The sequence below is a fragment of the Globicephala melas genome, chromosome 9, assembly GCF_963455315.2.
Source record: "Globicephala melas chromosome 9, mGloMel1.2, whole genome shotgun sequence".
NCBI classification, from domain to species: Eukaryota; Metazoa; Chordata; class Mammalia; order Artiodactyla; family Delphinidae; genus Globicephala; species Globicephala melas.
In genome coordinates, this window is record NC_083322.1 from 58,345,017 (window position 1) to 58,370,350 (window position 25,334).

General features: G+C 38.0%; 1 protein-coding gene across 1 annotated transcript; it reads right to left on the bottom strand.

Annotated features, from left to right (window-relative positions):
* Positions 1–3,760: 3,760 nt before the first annotated feature.
* On the bottom strand, positions 3,761–16,043 carry PDK4 (pyruvate dehydrogenase kinase 4). The gene is made up of 11 exons (XM_030857239.3): positions 15,690–16,043; positions 14,524–14,665; positions 13,270–13,341; positions 12,336–12,520; positions 12,081–12,167; positions 11,551–11,628; positions 9,942–10,018; positions 7,831–7,929; positions 7,524–7,634; positions 7,224–7,337; positions 3,761–6,035 (listed from the first exon to the last, which is right to left on the bottom strand). Exons 1-11 carry the CDS (start codon positions 15,802–15,804, stop codon positions 5,892–5,894), a joined length of 1,224 nt encoding a protein of 407 aa, XP_030713099.1. The 5' UTR covers positions 15,805–16,043; the 3' UTR covers positions 3,761–5,891.
* Positions 16,044–25,334: the final 9,291 nt, after the last annotated feature.

The window sequence follows — 25,334 nt, forward strand, 5'->3', positions numbered from 1 at the left end:
GGTCCTGACCACGTGAGAGCTTAGAGGAAGAAGTTGGGAGAGAAGGCACTTTGGACTGGGATGCTCAGTCCATGGAGGGGGGAATTTGAGTTGGGTTTAGAAGGTTGAGCAGCTTTTAGGAAAAAGGCAGAGAAGAGAAGAAGGGCATTTCAGGCAGGCATATTTACAATGATCAAAAGGAAAATGTTGGTTGCATATTTAGAAGACAATATACTAAACAGTTCAGTAACAGAAGGTATAGGTTGTAAGGTTGATTGTGTAGGTTGAATTGTAGAAAACTATAAATATCAGATTCTTAGGCACTGGGAAGGCAGCAAAAGATTCTGAGCTTGACAGTGATATTATGCAAAGCCTAGTTTGGACTGCAGAGAAATTGGAGGCAGGGTATTCAGTAAAGAATTATTAGAAAATATAGATTCAAAAACTTCATTCATTCATTCATTCATAGATGGACCTAGAGATTATCATACTAAGTGAAGTAAATCAAAGACAAATATCATATGGTATCACTTATATGTGGAATTTTAAAAATTATACAAATGAACTTATTTACAAAACAGAAACAGACTCACAGACTTAGGAAACAAACTTATTGTTACCAAAGGGGAAGGGGGTAGGGATAAATTAGGTTGGGATTAACATATACATACTACTATATATAAAATAGATAATCAACAAGGACCTACTGTATAGCACAGGGAACTCTACTTAATGCTTGGTAATAACCTATATGGGGAAAGAACCTGAAAAAGAATAGATGTATGTATATGTATAACTGAATCACTTTGCTGTACACCTGAAACTAACACAACATTGCAAATCAACTATACTCCAATATAAAATTAAAATTTAAAAAATAAAGTGCATCACTGTTAATGTATTTAAAAAACTTTTATTCATTCATTCGTTCATTTAGTTATGTGAGAGTTCATTTTTTCCCTTACAGTTTTATTGAGATATAATTGACATACAGTACTGCATAAGTTTAAGGTGTACAGCATAATGATTTGACCTATATACATCATGAAATAATTACCACAGTAAGTTTAGTAAACATCCATCATTTCATATAAATGTAAAATTAAAGAAATAATGTTTTTGCTTGTTATGAGAATAGATTCAGAGAATTTAGAATTAAAAGTGTCTTCCTTAAGCACTAGAATTCATTTAGTTATTTCACGTAGGTAGAAGAGAAAACTGGGACTCAAATAGGTAAAGAGAATTGCCTAAGAATATGGTATAAGTTTTTCATTTTTGTTTTCAAATTTTTATTTCATTTTCAGGTCACAGAGCTATAATTTCAAACATATTTTGTTATTCTTAAAAGTGAATTTAAAAGAAAAATACTGAGTTAAGGGCAATTCTGCCAAATACCGAAGTGTATTTTGGGGGCTAGAAACACATTAAAGGGCATAGTTTTAATGGAATTGATAAAATAAACTCAAGACTTTGCCATTTAATAGGCTATTTGTCTTATATGTTAAAGCATCCTTTTACATTTATGGAAAATAATATGCTCATAAATAATTCCTAGCAACCAGTTTGTGTTATTTTCATTACATTGAATAATAGCAGTAAACATGAGAATGATGTCTTTTAATCTGCTGATAAACTTTATTATTTCATTGCTGTATTTATCACTAAGACAGTTCACATCATTTTCACATCATTTAATAGATTCAACATGTTTTCAAGGCTACTGACATTTCTGTTGATTTTGAGTGGCTTTTTATGTTTATTTGCACTTTAGTAGGAACTGAAAAATCTCATTAAAAGACAGTTGCTCATTTCCATTAAGAGGCCATGAAATATGAATGGTGATATTTTTTTCATCTGAGTCCAAGGTGAACAAGAAGGAATAATACTAATAAAATCTGAAATACCAACCCATTTGCTCAAGAAATTTCATTAGTTAGTTATAACTTTTATCCATTATTTAATTTCTTTTGAAATATGTGATAATTTTTAATGGCCAAAGGCCACCAATGTAGAGCTACTTTAAACAAGATCAGCTGCAATTTTTCTGGCTTGGAAAAATATTCCAGAGTTTCTGCAATGTTGTAAAACTTTTTGAATACCATTTAAAGCATAAAATCTTATAAAATTTGATGTATGTTTGTTTAACACAGAGTTCCCATCTGCTTTTAAACGCAGGGATGCTGTTCTAAAGGCAGAGGTTTATTTATGTGTTTATTCATGTATCCATCCAGGAGATGTTTATTGAGTGCCTAAGTAACTGTGATGCAAGGTAAAAAGTGAAAAAATCCCCTAAAAGATGTATGGATAGCATGTTAATGGAGATAGAAGCCTACTGCTCTAAGTGTTCATGGTGGAGGGTTGGGGACCTCTTACATAAGCTCCTGTGAAATTATGAAAATTCCTCAATACTTTGATCAAGACAGACCAAAGTGACCTGGAGATTTCATATACATTTGCAGTGTTATTACACATCTAAGTGTAAGTACTGTACCTAAAAAGCATAGTAGTAGAATAAAGAAATTATAAGGCCAATGCTTAAACTACTAGGTCACAATAATCTCTCTTTGCACATGTTATTGTAGTTAAGATCAAATGCTCTTACCATTTCGAGCCAAATTTGAAATTTGGGAGAAATTGTGTAAAGACAGTTTTAATGAAAATTCAGCCAACTTTGTTGAACTTGAAAATTTGTATCCTTCGGGGGTATACACATTGAGTCGAAAAGATGTACATGTCCATAAATGGAGAATTGTGGGACTTGAAGTCTTGCAGTTTTTGTGGAAATGGGGATGAAGGTTCTGAGCCCGGGGCACATGCTAACCCCCTACCTCCCAAATTGCTTAATTCAAGGGAACTGTATAGCTAATCCCGTGTGTGTAGGTATGTGTGTGCTCTTGGGCTTCCTTTAGACAGTGCAGTACTTCCTTGACAGAAGAAGAAATGAAGGTAGTCAAGTGAACAAGCATCTCATTGCTGAAGGGCTGAAGGGCTTCAGTATAGGTTCTTTAGGGTCTAATGCCATAGTTGATGGCATTTTTTATTTACATATGATTATTCTGACAAGATTTTAGAATTTAGTTATGACAAACTTATTCCACTAATTTTATTTTATTCTAATTGCTTTTCTTTCTTCCCTCCCTCCCTCCTTCCCTTCCTTTCTTCCTTCCTCCCTCCATTCCTTTTATATTTGTTTTTTTGCAAAACTTTGCAATAAGGGCATTATGGAGGTAGGCAGAGAATGTTGTCTAATGATAAAGTAGGATTAAATTAGTAAAGAAAGACAGTGTGAAGATAGCAAAGATAAAACATGTCACCACTTAATTTAGTACTTCCTATCCTATTTCTACCCTATTATTATTCAGATATTTAATCTAGAAATTGTTTGGGAACCTAAATTATCTAGGTAATTATTTTGATACTCCACTGTATTTGCTATGTAAATACAGTCACTAAGTGAGACTCTTAAGTAAATTTACCAAAAAAAAATGTAGAGAGTGCATGCATTGGAAAAACAATTCTTGAATTTATTCATGTAGATAAACACACATTGTACTATGTGTTATTGGAGCATAACCAAGAGAGCAAAGGAGAACCAGAAATTTCTGGAATGCTATAAAGTATCTTTTGTTTAAAAATTAAGATTTTAAGGTTTTGTTTTTTAAAGGCTATACCCCATATGTAGCTAAATTAGACTTGGTGTAAAGTGAGGAAAAACTTTACCTCAAATTCTTCTTAGTACTTTCCATTAATTTGAGAAAAGAACTTTAAAAAAGATTACATCTACCATTATAATAAAAAATATTTATTATAAAAATTGTCACATTTCTCTGTACATAACCTAGACACAAAAACACAATTTATACATTAATAATTTAAGTGGGCCTGAACATTCAGTTTCCATCCACTAGGATCCTAAAGTTCTTCCACAGATTTCACAAATACCAATGTGGACTATTTCTATTTTATAGAACTCCATTTACACAGTTGATGTTATTGAGATACCAACATTTCTTTTTCTCTTGTGTTTTAAAGGTAGTTCACAGTGTTTGAGTTAACTATTAATCAACTGCTTTAATCTTTGGTAAATACAAGAATTTACGTGCAAAAATGTTTAAATTTTTGAAAAGTCAAATAACCTATTGCAAATAGTTCTGTGTAATCAATAAATGCATGAGCCAGAGTCTCACCATCAAGAAAAGTCACTTCCAGGACTTGTGATGATAACACCTGAAATCCACAGCAAATAGTTTGAGGCTTTTATGGCCACTACCAGAAGCACCACACCACTAGGCCATGAGAAAATTAAACACAAATGTTAAATTCAACATACAGACAGTGCTGATTATTTTACAAAACAGGAAGTGCTAGTTTTTTTGATATCCCGGTTTAAAACATCAGTTTGACACAGAAGAGTTTATTATCTCATAAAAGCCTATTATCTTGCAAGAGTGAGAGAACCATTTAAAGAAGCCATACTGTTTTGAAAGACACCAATTCATTCTCTCGCAAATAATTTATCCATGATAATATGGGTCATTTCTTGAAATAATTTGTGGCGAATATAGCAAGATGCTTGCCTTCTGCTTCCCTCTCTCCTTCCTTCCCATCTTTCTTCCCTCCCTTCCTTCCTTCCTACTTTCCTTTGTTTTTTTCATTTCTTCTCTAAGAGGAATGTGCTAGACTGCCCCATCAACCTGCATATTATACTTGAACTCCCCCAAAGTTCCATATGCATTCCAGCTTTCATGCATTAGCTGTCATTCACAATGATTCACAAATGAAAGCATCAGCATCGATAGCATGAAAACCTCTTACTTGCAGGCTATTTGTTAAAAATACTCTAAGAAGTATTTAAATTCTAATGTTCTTGAGCTGTTTGTTAATTACAAATTTTTATCAGACATGTTAATGGTGAAGTGTACAGAATATAATTAAATATATAAAAAATACATCTTTTTAAGCCTAGAAAATAGATGCCTTTGGATTACCACCACTGCAGTGTGGAGAACAGCCCTTCCTACTGAGTTAGGTTCTGAATGCATGATTTCTTTCCCTAACACTGGTTTTTCCAATCTACTTCTGTTTCATTTATAAACAAAGCAAGGTGAGATTTTGCTATCACTTTGGTAATTCTTCTCTCCCTCCAACCGCCAACGTCCTGAAATCAGTGCGTATTTTAAAATTCAACCAAGACAAGGCACCTGGCAATAAGTGTTCACTTCTTATTTGAGGTGTGAACAGGAAAAGCAGCATAATAAAGGCACTGTATTTATCAGAAGGGGCTTTCTTCTGAGTTTTTACATAGGCCCATGCCTTGGCTGCAACTCAGAATAAAATGTGTTGGCTCATTCCTCCTCATTCAAAGTAAGTGTTATTTCAGTCACTGGCTTTTCATCTCTAGAGTGCATAGATATATATGAAATGTATGTTTACATACATTTCTAATCATATAGTATAAAATAAGCCCTAGTCCTTTGAGTGATAGGAAAGTACTGGTACACTGACACTTGATAATCCATAAATACCAGTATCTTATAACATCAACCAGTGGCCTAAAATATCAGTCATTGAAACTGCTAGCCTACATCTTCACTTCTCACTCTTTCCCATTCTTGCTGATAAACAGATGGAAAACTGAGGCTTATTTCTTCTCCAGGATTTGATATAAACTCATACATTATTCTAAGTTAAGAGAATAAAGAGCTGGCCAGCCGTGAACTCCTGTAGTCCTGCACTGTGCTCGCCTGGGTCACAGAAAGGAGCTTTCTTCCTCTTCACATCAGTGTTCTGACCAAGGAGTTTTTGTTGCTGTTGTTTGTTTTTGAGAAAACAAGAGTTCACACGCAAACATTCAGGAAGCCGCACTGGCATAGACCCACTTTGATCCCTTAAAGCGTCCTGAGAGTCCCTCCTCACACAGCCACGTTTTCCTTTGCCAGGTTCTTTGGTTCCTTGCTTGGGATACACCAGTCACCAGCCTCGCTGCTCGTCTGATAATGTTTGAAGGCTGATTTGTTAAAGACTGGGAGTGTCTCTATAGACTCAGAAGATAAAGCCTGAAAGAAAGGGGAGAAAAAAATCAAGCCAAAGAAATTATTCATCACATAATTTGTACCTGAAGTGATTATTCAAAATAAATTCAGAGGTAAGTATTCAAACATTCAAATACATTCTTTTAATTGATTTACTAATAAGAGCACACCAGAGTCCATGGTATGCTAGGCACTGTATAAAAGAAAACTGAAAAATAAATATTATCTGCACCCCATAGGGGCTGAAATAATATATATACAGTTATAAATCAGGTAATAGTATTTGGGTTCAATAGTTACACATGTCCCTTGTTTGGATATTGCTGATGCCATAGAATTGAATAGCAACAGGCAAATAGGTTTTCCAGGCAAAACCTTTGTATGTGTGATAAAGTGAGAGTCCTAACCTGATACTATTGATCTATTAAAATCTGATACTATAAATCTATAATATGTTAACCTTTTCCAATACTTGGAAGACATTTTTACTATTTAAGAAATGTGAATAACTATTTCAGGTGTTCTAAGACCATGCGGCAAATGGTCCCATTTTCCCTTGCACAAAAATGGGAGCCTAGAAGCTTAATGTTTTAGTTGTTAATAACTGTGAATATATTTTCATTTGAAATAGTTGGCAAATGATTAACAGCATCAGGACAGTGACCTTAAATAAATTGAGGCTTTATCAGAAATGGAAAAAACATGTACCGAATTTTAAAGTTTAAACAGGAAATGCCAGGCACCCCACTGATAGCTTCTGAGCAGTCAGCTTTCCTCTCCCTGGATTTCTAACAAGGTCAGCTTAAGGTCTTGAGTATCTTGATATCAGTTGTTTTCTAGGCTGAAATATTAGCGTATATGTATTTCCCACAAGTCCAAGTAAAACAAAAGTATGGCTATTCTTAAAGATGCCAATAGGATTTGCCTTAAAAAATTCAAATGAGCATCTCCTCACTCAGAAACTAATGCACTTCTTGGGAAACAACTTTGGTTCACTGAGGCAAGTAGCCTGGCCCACTTCCTTTTTGATACGTTACCATATTAAATATTAAATAATATATCTACACATACCAAATAGAAAATATAATGACTTGTGGTCATTATTTGCACTAACTCAGTTTGGGTATTCACTGTGGACCGTAGCACTCAGGGCTGTAAAAGAAGCAGTCTTTTCAGAAATATGATTTTTTTTTTATTGGATTTAAAGGATACCTTTAAGTAGATGACAGCATCAGTTCCATATCCTGGCAAAGAGTAGAGATTTAGATCTCCTTGAAAGTACTTGGCATAGAGACGAGAAATCGGCAAGCCATAACCAAAACCAGCCTAGAAGGGAAAGATCAGTTATTGACAAAGTGGTGAACATGATCATAGGAATACAAAATGCTTTCTCACAACCCCCATGCCCGATTTAACTAAATTGATTAACTTGCCTAAATACTTCCTTGTAATCCTTGCTCTACATTTAGAAGTAGGTGGCTGGGATGAATTTAGCCATATAATTGGTCTTACCAAAGGAGCATTCCGGGAATTATCCATCACAGGCGTTGGTGCAGTGGAGTACGTGTAACTAAAGAGACGGTCAATGATCCTCAGGGGAACACCACCTCCTCTATCTGAAATCTTAAACAAACCAGTCATCAGAGCTACACATTAAAAACAATACGCATTTGTTTATATAAAAATATCTTTCCTTCATTTAAAAGTCACCTGGTGTACATGACTTTGATCTACTGTTCAAAGCAGAGAGCTTTATTATTATTGACTCTTTTAAAAGTTCTCTTAAGAAAGACTCAAAAGAAAAACAGAGAATGGTTACCTTAATTGTAAGATCTTCTTTTCCCAAGACAACGATCACCTCAATTGGTGTCAGGGAAGGCCAATTTTCCTGGTGTTCAACTGTGGCCCTCATTGCATTCTAAAGAAAACAAAACCGTAAGGAATTCAATGGCAGGAGGATGAGGGACAGTAAATAACTGTTTTTTATGTTTAAAATGAAAGCAGCACAGAGGGTAATTCAAAGTTCTTATTTTATTTTTTTAAGTTAGTAGTAAAATAGCTCTGTAAATAGCCATTTATGATTGTGTCATGCAGGAGGTATAATGAAAAATATTCATTTACCATGTAATATAGCTACTGGGAGTAATGTCTAATGGGAAAACAATTCTGCTAGCTGTCAAGTTCTTATTTGTAAGCTTAATTTAAATGTAGAAATTGGTTTTTATAGTCCATTTCCTGGCTTTCTCTTTTCTGACTTTCCATTACATTTTACATCTAAGCACCAAAGACTATTACATAACAAATAACAGTGAATCATTGAACCAATTTATTGGCTTTTATAAAATTTGCTGGGAAAAGGTTGTTACTATTTAAAAGGATAGTAAATAATTCTAAATTAAATTTCAATTTGCGTTTGATTATCATCTTAACTTTTACCAATGATGGCAAAATAACTATGAGTTGGACCATTCAATTTAAAAGTAAATCAACAAAAAAGCATCTTTTGTCCTTTAACAGAGAAGAAGCTCAAACAAGTTTTCAGATAAGTAGATGAATCTCATACAGATAAAGTTTTGGTTTATTTTACCCATTTTCCTCTCTACCCTTCTTCTGATAGGTTATCTGCTTTCTGGTTTCTATATAATAATGTTAAGCTCTAAGCATTAGCTGAAGAGAAATAAAATAGATCAGATGTTTGTAGTACAATCACTACCTCGTTGCATTAACGTTAGAATAAGTTAGGAAACAGTAGGTTCTGGGAAGAGTTACATCAGAATTAGAAGAGGATTTCACTTTTTTTTTTTTTTTTTTTTTGCGGTACGCGGGCCTCTCACTGTTGTGGCCTCTACCGCTGCAGAGCACAGGCTCCGGATGCGCAGGCCCAGCAGCCATGGCTCACGGGCCCAGCCAATCCGCCGTACGTGGGATCCTCCCAGACCGGGGCACGAACCCGCGTCCCCTGCATCGGCAGGCGGACTCTCAACCACTGCGCCACCAGGGAAGCCCGATTTCACTTTTTTTGACGACTTCCTCCTCTCCAGTCCAGGGGACTCTTAGGAACCATCACAAAGCTTCAAGTGTTTTTCTGCCTTTTGGTGCAAGTACAGCATTTCAGTTTGGGCTTAGAACCTGGGACAGGATTTGATTCTTAGTACCTGGCTGTCCCAGACCAGTAACATCCACGTCCTCTAGGAGCTTGTTAGAAATGCACATTCTCAGGTCAAGAGTATCAAAATCTCTGGGACAGCCTTAAGAATCTGTGTTGTAAAAGCTCTCTAGGTGATCCTAATGCACACTAGCGTCTGAGAAGCCCTACCCTACTGTTTTGCTATGGAAGGTGTGGACCATGGATCAGCAGCATCGCCTGTTAGCTTATGAGAAGTTACTAATCTCAGGCCCAATTCCAGACCTACTGAATCAGAATGTGAATTTTAACAAAACCCCCAGGTGATTCATATGCACATTAAAGTAGATCACTGAAGAAACTGACTGTCCTTTGAGTATATTCTAGTCATAGGTTGGGACCCTGCCACCTCCAGTAATTCTGGACCTGAACCTCTGGATTTAGAGTTGGACCGGCCTATGGGGATGGAGATAACAAGGCCTCAGTCACTGAAGCATTCACCCCACGACCTCCCTTAATGAATGCATGAATGACTAGTGCTTTGTTGGACACCTGAAAAAATAATGGGAACAGGGAGCATTGAGATATAGTGACTCATATTGTGCATTCTCAAATACATGTTGATGCTACAGGAACTGCATGTACCCTTTCAAACATTAACTGTAGCTTCTTTTTGTTAGGACACAGAAGCATGCCTGGGAGAAGATAGTGAGGCTCCTGTTTAGTAGGGAATGATAAAGGGAATAAAAATGTAACCAGTTAACATTTAAAAAAAACAAAATTGCAATTATTGTGAAGTGTGTTACCTTGAATAGTTCAAAGAGCATATGATGAAGGTGAGACGAAACATACACAATATGAATTGGTTGGCCTGGAAATTTTCCTAGAAAAAATTAAGCTAATTTAGAACTGCTGAACAAATATTTCATTAAAATAAACTTTCATATCTATTTAATTAATATTTTAGATTTAAACAGAATTGGAATACTCCCCATCCTCCTCACTCTAAAGTCCTACCTTAGAAGCTTCCCTTTAAACAGTAAACACAACTGATTATTCTTGATTATTAATGATTATTCTTGATTTTTATCAGCTAAACATAAAATCCCATAGGCTAAATATGCTTAAATTTCACCAAGAGGCTAAAGAAAATAGAAACAAAAACCTCATAATACTCTGAAAAGAAAAATAAAAGTATTATTCTTTGGTGTTCCAGGCCTTGGCAAAGTTTGAATCAGAAAACAAGGTCTGGCACAGTTCCCTCTTTATTTCATCAAACAGTTCAAGCAGTTTATCTACAAGTATTATGCAACAATGCTGTTAATGCTTAAAAATATTTTTCAGTCTTTATTTGTACTCCTACTTCTGGTTTAGCAATCCATTACATTTCCCTATCCCCAATCCATGAGTTAAGTTACTCTTAATTTGAGCAACTTGATTTTAATTCTCACCACCAACAAACATTGTTCCTGTATAACTATTACTTGAAAAAGATGTTTACTTTGAGTTGAAAGGAAGCTATTCCAATTTCAGTGTACTGTCTTGCTTTGAGAAGCAGCTATGGGATAAGATAAAAATAGTGCCTTGCATTCATCCTGTAATTACTTCATTCAGTGTGGGAAGACCTTATCCTTTTAGGTACCCTAGAGTTGAAGCTATTGAAGTATGCTCTGCTTCCAAAACAGTGATATATACTTATAGTGAAAATTTAAAAAAACAAATTGGTAAGAACATATAACATGACATCTACCTTCTTAAATATTTAAGTGTACAATATAGTATTGTTAACTGTAGGAATGGTGTTATACAGCAGATCTCTAGAACTTACTCATCTTGCATAACTGAAATTTTATACCCACTGAACAGCAACTCCCCATCTCCCTGCTTCCTTCAGCCTCTGGCAACCACCATTCTACTCTCCGCTTCTATGAGCTTGACTATTTTTGATACCTCATATAAATGCAATCACAAGTATTTGTCCTTCTATGACTGGCTTCTTTCTTATAGTGCAATTTAAAGTGTTTTTGTTTTCAGATCTGATAAGTAACCTCTTTAGGAGCATACCTCCACTACCAAGTGGTTCCTCCAAATCTGACCTCCTTATTCCTGTATTCTGTAGTAAGCAGTTGTTCTTTGATCAAAGATATTGAAACTTAGCTGCTACTCTAAATCCTAAATTATCTGTTCAAACCATTCTTCTTTATGAATTTTCATTAGCAACAGAATATACTCAATTGGAACTTTCCAGTTGAGATAAAGAGAACCTTGGCTTCAAAAAACAAATGTGTACAAATTCTAGGCAAGTTCAGAAGGCAGAAAAGGAACACAGACATTGCTTTGTATTTACAAGAAGTAATCATTCTGGGAGAACACTGAATTTTCCATAGATAAAAATATATTTAATTTATAGCTTACCATTCACTTGTGTGAGCTTTAATTCTGGAGATGTTAAATAATACTGATTACAAAGCATCTTGGAACACTCAAAGGCATCTGGAATGGAAGGGTTTTTTTCCATAATGATTAAGTGAATTTATGCCAAGTAAAATTTTCAAGTGATCTTCAGTGTATACACTACCCTTAATCCAAAATATTCATTAGAGTACAAGTTTATGTGTATGGAAAAATTAATTTTTAATATTTTATTGAAGAAAAAATGAACACAGTGCTTAAGTTATAGCTGTTGCTATAGGAATATGTGCACTTCAGATGTCAACTATAATCTATGAGAATATGGCACATTAGCTATTGACGTTTAGATTTTTTATAATAAGTGAATATTTAAGCACTTGACTCTCAAAAACAAAGGACCTTCATTACAGTATTTATAAAGACATAAACGGAGCACTCTGAATAGTAATTCATTCAGAGTTACCTCAACAGTAGATGTGTCAATCAGATAATGTACATTTTCAATAAGGGAAATGCAGAAACCTAGAAATTACCTTGGACCACTGCTGCCACATCACAGTTTGGATCAATGCTTCCAATGTGGCTTGGGTTTCCTGTCTGTAAGTCACTAAATATAAGGACTGTTGAAAAATAAAAACAAAGAATATTGTTATAAAAATCAGGATAATAATGATTAGAACTACCTCTGAGAAAGAATGTGATCCACCAAGTAGTGAAATATCTGCTTAGAGTATGGCTTGTATTCTACACCCGTCTCTATATATCATGACCATGATGAACTAACTTACTGTGCTGGTTCATCAGCATCCGGGTAGAAATACGGTTCATGTAAAATCGATCCAAGAAATACTGAAGATTTTGATTGGTGGCTGGGTCAACTGTACAGGCATCTTTATACTCTAGGATTCCCTGTGCCATTGTAGGAACTACATTATGGTGTCTATTTCGAACTTCGATGAGAGTATCTACAAAACTAAGCCAAAACACATTCATGGTTAGTAGAAGTTCAAATAAGTTTCATTAATTTATATTTCTTAGATTACTTCAAAGAAGGTAAAGCCTTTCTCAAGTACCCATCCAAACAAATCAAATCATACAACGTTTGGATGAAGCTTTATTAAGACTCTCACTACAGATTCTTTGACTACAGTAGAGGAGATAGCTTCACAAACAGATTTATTTTGCTTCTAGCTTACATGTAAAATATCAGCTCTGTGAGTGATAGGTTCACTCCAGTTGTTCACTAAGCTTTCTCTTTCAAAAAATAAGTACTATTTAAGATGGCTCTAGAATGCCACTGTGAAAAAAACTTCAAATTTCTTGTAAGATTTAGAAAAGAGTCTTATTTCTCATTCTTATAGCTAGAGACTGTCAATTACTCTGAAAGAAAATGTGTACTCTACAATGACACCAACGTGTATTGATATTATGTAACAGTAAACCCTTCTACAAATCTAATCATCATACTAAATTTAGAGTAAAAATAGATTTCCTTCTTTTAAAAAGTCCTCTACACTTTTCATCCTCAGCATCATTTCCAATGCCATAATTCTCTATTGCTTTTAAAAAAACCCAACAAGCCAAAACTTGTCATTTGTAAGGGGGTAGTTATTTATTATTCAGGATACTATTATAAATTATCCTTTAAGTGAGGTCTGAAAAAAATCTGATGTTTAGAAATAGTCAAAGTTTTAGACACTTATTCTAATGCATAAAACTTACTCTGATAATGTTTTCTGGTCCTTTGGGCTTTTCTCGTGGAATTCCACCAACTCCATCAGGCTCTGGATATACCTGTAAAGCGACAGGTGGGCTTTAAGTTTTAAAATTGAATAGTCACTTACAAGTGGCTGAAAACAGATTGCTTTTTTCCAAATGATTTGAAGAGAGAACGTATTATGTTTAAAATTAAAACTTTCCTCCAAGACATTTGGAAAACATATGTCTTAGAAAAAAGAAAGCTACAAATTCAACCCTCAATTTGCTAACTTAAAATTTGTTTAACTATCCTAGATCACTATTCAGTTTTCTGTTTTGTTTGTCAAATGTCTTTATTTTTATAGCAAAAGCATTTAGAAATTACTTTTACAGAAAGGCTTCATATTTTTTTCCTCCTGTATTCATTCATAGGTGAATAGAAGTCTTGAAAGCAGCAGTAAATACTATGGATTGAATATGTTTCAGATTGCAATTGTTTAATGGGCGCATAATACATATATTTCTTAAATCAACAAACAAAAAGTTGTACAGTCAGTAGGTTAGGGTGAAGGTCTGGTGCATATCTGCCTCAGTGCATAACCTGGCTCTGTTCTCTGAAAATCTGCTCCTTTGGTTTACCTACCCTAAGTCAGTATCCTTATTTGCAAAAGGAGATAATTACTGACACTGAGTGCTGGCTGTGTGCCTGGTACTGTTCTAAGTGCTTTTAAAATGGATTACCTCATTTAATTACACTCAGATATCCCTTTGAGACATATACTTTATTCTCCTCAATAATAGATGGGGGAATTGAGGCCTAGAGATAAGACACTAAGCAAGGATTCCACAACTAGGAAAAGAGGAAGGCATGATTTGATCCTGGGCCTGCTTTCTTAATTGGTTTGTAAGTAACAAAGATTAGGCCCTCTATAAGTAATAGTCATTTGTATCTATTTCTAGGACAGAATTCTTTTTGCAATATCAAACTGTCTTTTATTATTTTAAACACAAACTAATATTGTAACTGTCAGTTATTTTTCATATTGCCTTCTAAAATTATATTGTGAAAGTATCTACTCTTTCAGGGTAAAAATGTCTGTTATAGCTTTATAACTGCCCTTATGATAACTTACCCTAAATTAATAGAAAATACATCTTTCAAAGTATTTAAGCTTCAGACCACCTGTTTCCCAATTACGATGTTAATATATTGTAAGAATTCATACTCAGATAACTATCTTAAAACTAGAGATTGTTTCAGAATGGTTCACCACTTACCAGCTTTTAACTAGTTGCACTGAAGAGGTATTTACTAATCCTTCAGGGAGGATATAAATTTCCTTCAGGATATTGGCTAGCCTCACAGGCAACTCTTGTCTCAAAAACACAAAAGAGGTTCTTTCACATGCGTTTTCTGAACCTGTAATAAACAGCATCTATTTAGTTTTTGGAAAAAAGTATATCTAAATTATATATTTGAGTAGCATTAACTCTCCAATATTGAACACACATATATATATTACAAAATGATATTTAACTCTCAGTTGGGTAACTGCTTGTAGATAATTCAGGAGTAAGCATCTTCTTCTTTATTGTCTTTTTCTTTCTTTCTTTTTTAAAAAGTGACCAAATATGAGAATTATTGTTTTCTCTTTTTGATGAGGATTCACTTCCAAGAAGTCATAATATCCCAAGGCTCTTAGTATTCATAAAAGAATGCAGGATTTAGTCAAATCACAATGTCAGGGAGACAACATCCTTTGCAGAGTTCTAGATATGAAACTGTAGTGAAGGGAAAAGGGGAGGAGTGGGAGTCCTAATGTTTCCAGACTAGTGATAAATAATACCACATTTAAATCCTTGAAATTTTCTTTATAAGATTTGTGCAGAAAGTTTGTAAATATTTTCAGCAGTAATGCAAATATATAGATAACGTTAAAGCTAAAGAGACAAATCTTTGTTAGGAAATGTTAGGAATGCAGAGAGATGAACCCTGTGGAGGGGTGGAGGGTGGCTAAAGGATAAAATCTCGGTTAATTCAAAGCTACTTTATAATATTAGGAATCTTCTCCAAGAAGTACTATGCAGTGAAGGAGAGGATGAAGTTTCCAGTTCATTGTTAAATGGTGACTGAAAGCAAAAACTATTTTGACTGAAAACTTTGGAATAGAAAGGAAATAGAAATAGAAACAGAAACAGAATAGGAAAGATGAGCTCAAACCAACCAGCATCAGCGGGGCGGCAAGTGGCCTTGACCTGCAGGCACAAACTGTCAGAGAGAAGGCAAATCTAAGAAAGGCAAGGTGTGCTGGCTTCGAGGTTCCACGGTTCAGCAGGAAAGCGCACCCCAGGTGTTTTAAGTAATGAGTCCAGCCCTCCCTACACCGGGTCTGAAAGTTAAGGCAGCTCCCCAGTCCCCGCCCGGGCCCTACGTCCCCGCTCACCGAAGTCCAGCAGCTGCTTCATGGACAGGGGGGACGGGCTGTAGCGCGAGAAATGCTCGACCTCGCGGGGTACCAGGGAGCCGGCGCTGCGCATCACGAAGCGTGCCGCCTTCATCTTGATGACCACCGTCCTGGCACGAGCTGGGGCTGGTGTGTGGGGTGAAGGCTGCGGGGAGCAGGACCTGGGGCCTTAGAAGGGGCGGGGCGCGTTCGGACGGGGAGAGCAGGTGGCTGGCAGGCTCGTGCTCCCCGGCCTGGGCTGAGGTTCGGGGGTGCTTCGCGGTGGAGGAATCGGGCAGTGAGTCGATGGAGCAGTAGGTAGCTTGAGACTCAAGTTCGTATCCTGTCACCACCCGCCGCCTCCCGAGGTTTTATTTGTTTCCCTGCACCCCCCCCCCCCCCGTCCCCCGCCGCATCCCCCGCCCTCGAAGCTCCAACCGGGAGGAGCCACTGGAACTTGGAGAGCTTCCTGAGCTTGGAGCCGCGCCCGTCAGCTCAGATAAAGAACTTTGGGCCCCGCCTCCAGGACGCGGAGGCCTGGCACCCGAAGCTGTGAGGGGTAAGGGGACACCAGGAAGCCAAAGCGGCCGTCAGGAGGTACGTGGGCTCAAGATTAGCCATTTGTGACAGGACCCCGGACAGCGTGGGCTGGGGCCAGCCCAGACTCGACCTTGTTTACAAGCAAGAGGCTGTCTCAATGTCACGCATTCCAAGCCAGAAGCTGTTTCCAAGAATCTTGGCTCGGAGATGTCATTGGTTCGTGCTCGGAGCGGGGCTTTTACAGTAGCTAATCAGCTGCGTGCAGAAGTATGGGCTTCTCTGCCATTGGACAGCGAAAAGAATAAACAGCCTAGAGTCCTTACAGCGTTTTCTCCATCGATGAATAGCGCAAGTCGAACTTCTGCGGGGACTTGAGCAGCCCAAAGTACGTTTACTTTTTCTTGTGGCGATAAAAAGCCATCAGTTTGTTTCCTTCCAGTAATACATTCCCTCCATTAGGCTTAACTCTTTTAATTAAAAACAAGATTTAAAAGGGACTAATTTGTCAGTTTGACTTTTTTTCTCCAGAGAATTTGCTCACTCTGTCCTCCTGTATGAAACGTGCTTTATCCAAATCTTTGCTTAAGACATTATTTTATACCAGTAAATGTCCACCAGAAACTATGTGCTGCAAGATATCTTTCCTGATTGCCTCTCCCTGTGCCTTCTTACAAATATGGATTTTGTCATTTATGACATTATATTGTAGCTATTTATGTTCTTGTTTTGTCCCTTTCTGAACCTCTCCCCTGAAAGAGATCAGGTTTGGGACCATGTCTGATGCATCTTTCTGATTCCTACCCTGCTTTGTTGCTACTCAAGCTTAGTTGTGGAAACATGGGGAAAGTTCCAAATTGCATCTCCACTTGGAGATAGGTTTTGATACCACTATGATTTATATCTTTGTATTCTGAATCCTTTTTTACATATGTGCATAGCTTCATGAAACCAAAACAAAAATGTTCAAGAAGTCAAAAGACTAAATAAAACTCTCTGATGAAGCAATTTAAGGTAAAAAATCCCTTCCTTTTTCTTTAATATATCCTAAGAACAGAAGTAAAAGAAAAGCATTCATTTGCTTTTCTTACCCTGCGTGTGGGATCTGGAATAGGCAAAAATATATATTACAAAGAATTCTACTCTTTAATCTGCAGAGGAAAGGCAATGGAAATGATGCATTATAAGCAGGTTTAATTTAGGAAAGCCCCATTGATCACTTGACCTGACTTCCCCCCCCGCAGTGCTCCCGTATGTGTGGTGGGGTGATTAAAGATCAGGTGAAGCCATATGACGTTCATAGAGATGGCTAAGGGCTAAATGTGAACCGAGGTCACCAAACTTGTATGCATGTCATCCCATCCAACAATATTTACCAGGTTATTCTCACAGTACGTTACATTCTTCTCTGTCATATCTCTATGACAGGAACTGGCAACAGTTACGGTAACTGGGCTGGGATAGACAGATCAGGTTGTGTACCCAGTTGGCTAAGGTGCTGTGTATTACCGTGATTAGAATGTGACCTGGAAAGAGAGTTTCATTTCTATTCTCAGGCTGACCTCAGAACTTGGAGGTGATCCAGTTGCTATAAAAGTAAAGGAAAGGGAATTACTTAGGAGCAATGGATATGGACAAATCTGCACATTCATTTGAGTAAAGGGTAGAGCTTCAAGAGTGCAAGTCACACTTTTGCCAAAGGACTGGGCATATGTCCAATGGAACAAAATGCATCAAGACCTAAGGAGAAGCCCATTCAACTTTTCCACCTCTAGGAGCATATTCCAAGGAAGCAACTAAAAATATACATAACGGGGGGCTTCCCTGGTGGCACAGTGGTTGAGAGTCCGCCTGCTGATGCGGGGTACACGGGTTCGTGCCCCGGTCCCGGAGGACCCCACATGCTGTGGAGCGGCTGGGCCCGTGAGCCATGGCCGCTGAGCCTGCGTATCCGGAGCCTGTGCTCCGCAATGGGAGAGGCCACAGCAGTGAGAGGCCCACGTACTGCAAAAGAAAAAAAATATATATATATATATGTATGTATGTATGTGTGTATATATATATATATATATACACACACACACACACACACACAACAGGAACTTCAGAAGCCATGATGGAAAGATGAACAGATTTGACTACAGAATATTTAAAGTTAAAAAAAATGAACAGCATACTTGGAGAAAATACTTTCAAAGTATATAACAGACAAATGATTTTTTAAGAAATGGCTATTTCAACACAGAACAAAATAGACATGATCTGTTCCCTCATGGAAGTTTTAGACTTGTGGGGGAAACAGGCATTACAAAAGCAAATGGACAATGAGGGTTATGAAGAAAATTCATATGAAGAATATAATTGGATGTCACTACCTTAGATTTGTGGGCAAGGAATGTCTCTCTGAGAAAGTAACAATTATAAGAGGTGGAGCAGCCTTCCATTGGGGCATGAGAAGGGAATATTGGTGAAAGCATGTTGGTGAAGAGATTGAGGAAAGCAAGGCCTCAATCAGTATTTGGTCTCTGATGTTTCTTATAACTGGTGCTTTTAGAGGATACTAGGTATCAGGAGTTGGACTGGATGCCTTGGTGGGTGCAAAACCATTTTCTCTCAAGTATCGCATACTAATAGTGGGTGATAGAAAACAATGGTCAATTTTTTTTTAATTTATGGGACTTCTGTTTAATCCCCAAAGCAAAAAAATTACAATCAATGCACTAGAAAACAGTTCATAAAAGAGATTTGATCAGTGTGTCAAGCTGGTGGTGATGCTAACAGGGCTCAGGCGTGTTTGGAGGAAGAGCTATGTTGGAGGTCAGGGAATGCTTTCTCTGAGGGTTGGCTTTTGAGACAACCTTAGAAAGATGAGGAAGTTTTTGGCAAATTACTGGTAGACAATGTGGAAGGATGTCTAAGCCAGAGAAAAAGCACAGATGTACAAGCTAAGGATATAGTAGAGAAATAATGACTAGTTTACCAAAGTGGGGAGGAAATGCAACATTGGGTTATATCATGAAAGCCTTAAATGCTGGTGTGAGGACTTTGCTATTCCTGGAGTAGGCAACATGGAACTTTTGAAGTCTTTTAGGCAACAAGCAATGAGCTCCCTGCACAAATTTGTTAGCAGCTAAACAATTCAATGCAACTAAACTTCACTGACCACCTATTATGTACCAGGCACTATGATAAGTGCTGGGGACATAAAAATGAAAATGGCGTAGTTCCTTTCTTCAAGGATTAGAGAAAGACATGTAAATACAGTAAGTCCCCTACATACGAACGAGTACCGTTCTAAGAGCATGTTCGTAAGTCCAGTTTGTTGGTAAGTCCAAAAAAGTTACCTAGGTACCCAACTAACACAGTCATCTATATAGTACTGTACTGTAATAGGTTTATAATACTTTTCACACAAATAACATAAACCCAAAAAATAAAACAGTTTCAATCTTACAGTACAGTACCTTGAAAAGTACAGTAGTACAGTACAGCAGCTGGCATACAGGGGCTGGCATCGAGTGAACAGGGAAGAAGAGTTACTGACTGGAAGAGGGAAAGGACGTGGGAGATGGTAGAGCTGAAGGATTGTCAGCAACAGGAGACAGAGGGCAAGCTGCAGTTTCACTCACACCTGACGTGATTGGACATGCGAACGCACATTTGCATCTTTGAAAGTTTGCAACTTGAAGATTCATATCTAGGGGACTTACTGAATCTAAAGAAAAAAATAGCCTGATGCATATAAAGTGTGTGTTGGAGTTGGGGGAAGAGCAAGCAGTCAGCAAAGACTTTCCTAGAAGAGGTGACACATCTGAGTTATAAAGGTAAAATAGAAGTCCACAGGTAAAGAGGAAAGATATTGGGGCAATGGAGAAAGGAAATGAAAAGGGCCATTTGTTGGTAAAATCTCTAGGCTCTGTCAAATCTGAGAAGGAAGAATGAAAACACCGTTCTCTGATGTTCTAAGCCTGTGCTACTGGGAGGGGGTGATTTCAGCAATAGAAGCAAGAAGTCAGAAGGGTCAGGAGGAAAGGATAGGTTGACTGAGGAGGGAGGAACACAAATGATGAATTTGGGAACACTTTAACGGGAAACCACAGGCGCGGCTGTAATTACTGGTGAAGGGAAGATGAGAACTCAAAGGCTATTAAGCCACTGCAGAGAAGTGAAGGTAGGTGAGTAAGAGCCTCTCCCCACTTTCTTTACACAGGGCTCCCCTCTACTATTAGCCTACAGCCATGTCTCACTTTTTTCTGTGCACAGTATTTCCTTCTGGAGCAGCCCTTGGTTTCATTCTTGGCCTCCCTACACTTATCAAGGTCAAAATCCCTCCCTTAACTAAAGCAACACCGAAGCAAAAGTGTTCTTCTTATTACTCTTTTTTTTTTCTTTCCATCTGTAGCTCCAATGTTATCAGAAAAAAAAGCAAGTGAATCCTGAAGCTAACACATCTTGACTTTACACTGGAAAACAAGAATTTTGCCTCAGCTCCAAATACAGGCTTAGAGTTCATTTCCCCCCAGAAACTTTTCAGTTGTGTTTAATGTTTGCATTTACAAAAAAATAAGAGGTGAGCAAAGGAAATAAAAAATTAACTAAAGAAAAAAAAACAGACATGTGGAAACATTCTGAGACTAATGAATGAGTAGGAAAATAAAAAGTCATAAGATAGGGCTTCCCTGGTGGCGCAGTGGTTGAGAGTCCGCCTGCCAATGCAGGGGACACGGGTTTGTGCCCCGGTCCGGGAAGATCCCACATGCCGCGGAGCAGCTGGGCCCGTGAGCCATGGCCACTGAGCCTGCGCGTCCGGAGCCTGCGCGTCCGGAGCCTGCGCGTCCGGAGCCTGTGCCCCGCAACGACAGAAGCCACAACAGTGAGAGGCCTGCGTACCAAAAAAAAAAAAAGTAATAAGATGAGACATCATTGTTCTACCGTCAGGCTGGCAAATAAAAAATGCTGATAACATCTGATGTTGGCAAGTCCTGGGGAAATGAACGCTCTCCTGTGCTATTTGTGGAAGTGTAAAGTTGGCAATATTTTTTGGAAGGCAATTGGCAGAATCTATAAAAATTTTAAGGAGAGTTACCTCTGTTTCAGCCATTCCACTTCTAGAAACTTATCCTACAGTTTTACTAACAGAGAGCATAAAGATTAATGTACAAGATTGTTCATTGCAGTTTACCTGTAAGAACAAAAATTTGAAAACAAATCAACTTGTCTACTCATGGGGGAATGGATAAATAAATAACACCCATGAACTAAAATACTTGCTATTAGTTGCAAGGTGTGCAGTTAGCTGACAGCATTCAGCTGCAGCACCTTTGGGATCCACATAGTATAGGAATCAGTGCTACACTTTTCCCCTGTAAGCCCCTGTGACGGATAAGCACCTAGGGCTGGCCATTTCTTCTCAATGTGGGACTTTGCTAATGGGAATCCTTTGCTCTGAGGACCTCTCAGGGTTGGCCGTGGTTTTGTCAGACTTGCATCATGGTCTGAGTCTGTCCCTGCTCAGTTCTGCTTCCCATGTCCCCTTTTCTTTCACAAGTGCCATATATGCACCACAATCTAAAAACTTTCCCTACCCAGTACTGCTTCCTCCCCCTTAGCCTTTCAGGCTACCCATCAGCCAGCCCAGTTGGGGGTGCTGGAGCAAACATTTCCCATTAGGAGAGTCCTAGGGATAGAATAATTTCTCTGGTCCTTGAGTGTATAACTGGGATTTACATACTTGGCAGTTGGCATCTGGAAAATTCCACAGTAAGTCCTTGGCCTATGGGGTTAGAACTGTCAAAGTGGGGGAAAGCCAAGTATAAGCTTCTGAAACAAATACGAAACAACATGGTATCCTGGTGGGATTGACAGAGATTACTTCCATTCTTATAAGTATCTTAAGGGTGGTGGTTCCATCATATCTCCACTGAATTCATCTGTGGAAACTGGATGGTTCTTTGAGAATGGTTATGGACTACTGTAAACCAATGGAGTAGCATCCCTGATGGAAACTGCTGTGCTGGATGTGGTACTTTTTCTAGAGCAGATTAATATGGTCCCAGGCACATGTTATATAGTCACAGATTTGGTGAGTGTATGTTTTTGTTTCTACAAAAACAAACAGACAAAAATACCCAAAACCTCTTGCACTCTTGTCCCAGAGGACCTATACTGACATTGTCTATATATTGGAAAATTGTCCTCTATATTTGGCTAATTGTAAAAAGCATGTCTCAGACTAATATGTATATAGTATGGTCCAATTTTTATTTAAGAAAGAAAGAAAAAATAATAAAAACTGAATATTTGAATATGGCTTCTTATATGCATGTAAAGGGTCTGGGAGGGAATAACACCAAACAGTCATGGTATTGGGGGTGTGTGGAAGGAGAAACTCTCACTTCTTCCTTTATACTCCATATTATGTTCTCCACGATGCATGGCTTTGTGCTTTATACACTAAAGTGATAGTTCTTGGCCAAATGAACAGTGTATAAAATAACACCACTCTGGGAAAGATTGTTCCCTGTCACTTGTTAGCCCTTACATTTTTCTTCTCCTACGGGATTTGGGGATGAAGCAACAGTGGATTGAAGCAGCTGGGAACTAGACCACTGCTATTTCTAACTATGCTACTGCCAATTCCAGTGGTCCTGTGTAACTGTGTTTTGCCTGAGCGCAACAAATTGGGAGGGTGAGGTGGAGAGAGCATTTATAGAAATAAATGCTGTGCAGTGGGTGGTGATGCTCCAGCCCTGAGTATATTGGTCTACTGCAACTGATTTGAAAGGTAGAACTGGGGCTCTGGAAAGCAGTGTAATCCTAGGCAACGTCAAAAGTCATGTGGATGAATTATCTAATTCTCTGTCCTCATAGTTCCTTGAATTCTTTAATCCCAGTGACCTTCACACCTACTCTATTTCTGTTACTTATTCCCGTGACCACTTCACATATCTGATTTTTGGTCAGGACTACCTTGCCTCTGAAAATATGAATGGCCCTGATCCCAACCCACTGTCTCCTCTTTTTCCATTTGGCTTATTCCCTTGCTGTCTCTAATCCTGTCATGGCATTCATGAAGATATTCAGGTTTTCACCTTCCCTTTTGCTAACAGTATGTCATTCATCTTCTGTTTTCCATTTCTTCCCTATACACCCTAGATGCCCTGCATCATTACTTGATTCATTCTCACCTTTATCCCTTTCTTGTTCTTCTGTTGCTTCTGTCTTACTATCTCTTTACTGAGGAAAAGTCATCTTTATTTTATCTGTGAGATTTTCCCCTGTCTACCATACCATAGCACTGTAGGAGATAGTAAGCCCCCAGGCCTTCCCTAAGTCTTGTGTTCCAGGTTATATCCTACCCCCTGTCATAACACATCTCAGTGCAGGAGTGAGCCGTGGCCATCTGGTTCCACATGGTTTAGGCTAAATGATTCCCTGGACTCTGTGTTGTACTGTTGGACCTCAGAGCCTACCTGCACCAGTTCTGCCATGCCTCAAGTCGTGATTTAACTCAGGTACCACCTGACATTTCTTCCCCTCAGTTCATCCATCTTTGCCTAGTTTCTTCTCCAGATTGTTTTTTTTGTACCTCCCCGTCTGACCTAGTCTGTCACACTCTTTGCCCTTCTTCCAAATACTTCCCTTTTGCCTTCTAGAACTCAGCATTTGTCTACAAACTTCCTATGTCACCAATTTCTTCTCTAAATATTTTTATATTCTTGCCACAACCTGAGGACATCATGTCTTATGCAACCTCTTAAGTGTAGGTGGCTTTTTTCCTTAACTCAAAGTATATTGACCTGAAGGTGAGATGAGTGTCCTCCTCTTTCCACACCTTGTTTGTTACCTCTCTGCATTCAAAACATTACTCCTCTACTCTCCTTTAAAATCACAGGACTTTTGAAGACCAGGCATCGGATAATACCACCTACTACTTTTTTATCACTGCCTTTTATGGAGTAAGTGGCTACTTCCTTGCCAGTATGATTCCTGTTATCATTCTTGTTGATTTCAACACTACTGTGAATGATCCATTTATCCTTTTACTGAAAGGATTCAGTATTCATCAGTCTGAATTCATCAGTCTCTTTGCCTTGTCAGTATCTATCTATATCCCACCTCAGCTACCCATTCCCATGAATACACCCTAGAACTTATCCTCACAAGTAATACTACCACATGTAAAATATCAAAAACTCCCTGTATACCACTTCCCATAGTCCTAGAGTATTTGACTCAGCCATCTTCTCACGTACATTACCTCAAACTCACTGAGACTCCAGTTTTGCCTTCCTTCCTTCCTCTTACGTCATCTCTCCTCCTCTTATCCAGTATGTACTCCATGGTCCAACACCATAATTATGCACTTGGGAAAACTCTTCTCTCTCTGTCTCTCTCTCTCTTACTAGGTGAACCAACCCTAGTTAAGCCATTTAAAATATATAGAGTGGGTACAAATTTCAGTCCACAAACGTCAGATGTGCCAGTGTTGAAATTTTCTGTAAGTCAGCTTAATGTCAATTACAAAGCTGTTTGGGTTTTTTGTTGTTTTGTTTTTAATTTTTATTGGTTGGTTTGGTTTTTGGTTGGTTTGGTTGGTTTAATTTTTATTGGTTGGTTTGGTTTTTTTTATTGGTATGGTTGCTTTACAATGTTATGTTAGCCTCAACTGCACAACAAAATGAATCAGCCATACACATACAGATATCCCCTCCCTTTTGGACTTCGCTCCCATTTAGGTTACCACAGTGCATTAGGTAGAGTTCCCTGTGCTATACAGTGTGTTCCCATCAGTTGTCTATTTTATACATAGTATCAATAAGTCTGTTTGGTTAATGGGAGATTTCACCATTCTTTCCCTCAGGGCTGCATCTATGTTCTCAGGAGCTCATATAGGCCGAGGTCTCAGGGCAGGTAGAGATCTAGTGCCTGGTGTCATCTAACCATGCTAGCTTCCAGTGAGATGTTTCTCATTATATGTGGTTCTAGATTGTTGGTTCATGTAAACTGCTACAATATCATCCCTCATTCCCATCTAAAAGACCTATTTGAGTCTGTTTCTCTCTCTCTCTTTCTCTCTCTCTCTGGCCTGTCTCTGCTCTTGGCTAC

Bases quoted from the DNA above. Each gene is read 5' to 3' on its own strand.
- PDK4 (XM_030857239.3), bottom strand. From the start codon at position 15,804: ATGAAGGCGGCACGCTTCGTGATGCGCAGCGCCGGCTCCCTGGTACCC. The intron at 14,666-15,689 runs GTGAGCGGGGAC...TGTTTATTACAG, and splicing joins GAAGCAGCTGCTGGACTTCG to GTTCAGAAAACGCATGTGAA. The intron at 12,168-12,335 runs GTAAGTTAGTTC...ATTTTTCAACAG, and splicing joins GATGCTGATGAACCAGCACA to TCCTTATATTTAGTGACTTA.